This window comes from Erythrolamprus reginae, chromosome 2 (assembly GCF_031021105.1).
Source record: "Erythrolamprus reginae isolate rEryReg1 chromosome 2, rEryReg1.hap1, whole genome shotgun sequence".
In the NCBI taxonomy this organism is placed as follows: Eukaryota; Metazoa; Chordata; class Lepidosauria; order Squamata; family Dipsadidae; genus Erythrolamprus; species Erythrolamprus reginae.
The window spans coordinates 114,094,696-114,096,046 of NC_091951.1; the positions used below are offsets into that span (position 1 = coordinate 114,094,696).

General features: G+C 47.5%; 1 protein-coding gene across 1 annotated transcript; it reads left to right on the forward strand.

Annotated features, from left to right (window-relative positions):
- Window positions 1–259: 259 nt before the first annotated feature.
- On the forward strand, window positions 260–946 carry NEUROG1 (neurogenin 1). The gene has a single exon (XM_070735863.1). It carries the CDS (start codon window positions 260–262, stop codon window positions 944–946), a length of 687 nt encoding a protein of 228 aa, XP_070591964.1.
- The last annotated feature ends 405 nt before the right edge of the window (window positions 947–1,351 follow it).

The following is a 1,351-nucleotide window of genomic DNA, read 5'->3' on the forward strand; positions in this document are numbered from 1 at the left end:
TTTAAAGTAAAGAAACTTAACTTTAGTACGTATTCATTTTTTTTCTCCCTTCTGTTTAAAAATATCCCCCACTTTTCATTGTTTCTCACTTTTCAGTTCCTTCATTTCATCCCCAGCTCAAATCTTCCTTCTTCACCAGCCTGAGGGCTTCCAGATCTGTCAGTTGCCTTCTGACTGTGGATGATGGGAGCTGTGTCGTCACATTTTCTGGGTATGCAGCCTTACAGCCACTCACCTCCCACCTTCTTCTCTTCACAGGATGTCCTCTGCTTTAGAGACCAGCTACTCTGACCTTGACAACAGCAGTGACGTGTCCTTTTGTATCACGGATGATGAAGGGAGCCTCGGGGGCGTACAGATCCCTTCCCTGGCCTTTCCCAAACACCTTGCCTCCCCAGAGCCTGGCTCCCAGAGGTGCGAAGAAGAGAAAGAGCGGGGGAAGAGGCGTAGGGGCCGCACCAAGGTCAAGAGTGAATCTGTCCTTCACACCATCAAAAAGACCAGGCGGGTCAAAGCCAATGACAGAGAACGGAATCGAATGCATAATCTCAACGCAGCCTTGGATGAGCTCCGGAGCGTCCTACCCACCTTTCCAGATGACACTAAGTTGACTAAGATTGAGACCCTGCGCTTTGCCTACAATTACATCTGGGCCCTTTCAGAAACCCTGCGGCTGGCTGATCAGTGCCTTCAGAAAAACCCCAAAGAGATGGTGCTGCCCAGTTTCTTGGGCTCCATCGATCCACCCAGCCCAGGCAGTGATGCAGGATCCTGGATTTCCACAGCATCTCCTGCCACCTCTTCTCTCTCTGCCTGCACTTCAAGCCCCAGCAGCCCAGCCACCTCAGAAGACTATTGTTATGGTCCTGGTGACCGTCTCTTCTCCTTCCACAGCCTGCCCAAAGACTTGCTGCACAATACCTCTTGTTTTGTGCAGTACCATTAGAAGGAAGAAAAGCGACTTGTGACCAAGAGTATTAGTCTCCCACAAACAAAAGTTCTCAAGCAGCCAGTTATTTTTCTGGGTTTTGGGTTTTCTCTAGATTCAACAAGCAGGCTAAGGGGAATTGTACCTTGGTTTCTCAAATATCAAAGTCTTGTCTTTTCCCATCCTGAAAGTCAAGGGTGAATAACACTGGGAGTGTGTTCATATATTGTACACCAAGATAGGGAGGCTATGATAAAGCACTATTTAGGCTGGTGTATAACCTAGCCTTTTGAATAAACCTCTCCCCACTGCTACAAAAGCAGGCTTTAGCCCAGAATATAGCTTTATTTCTCTCCCCCCTGCCATTCTTTTAAAAGATTTTCTTCTATCACTCTGTCCCTTTTGCACTTTTCTACATTTCAC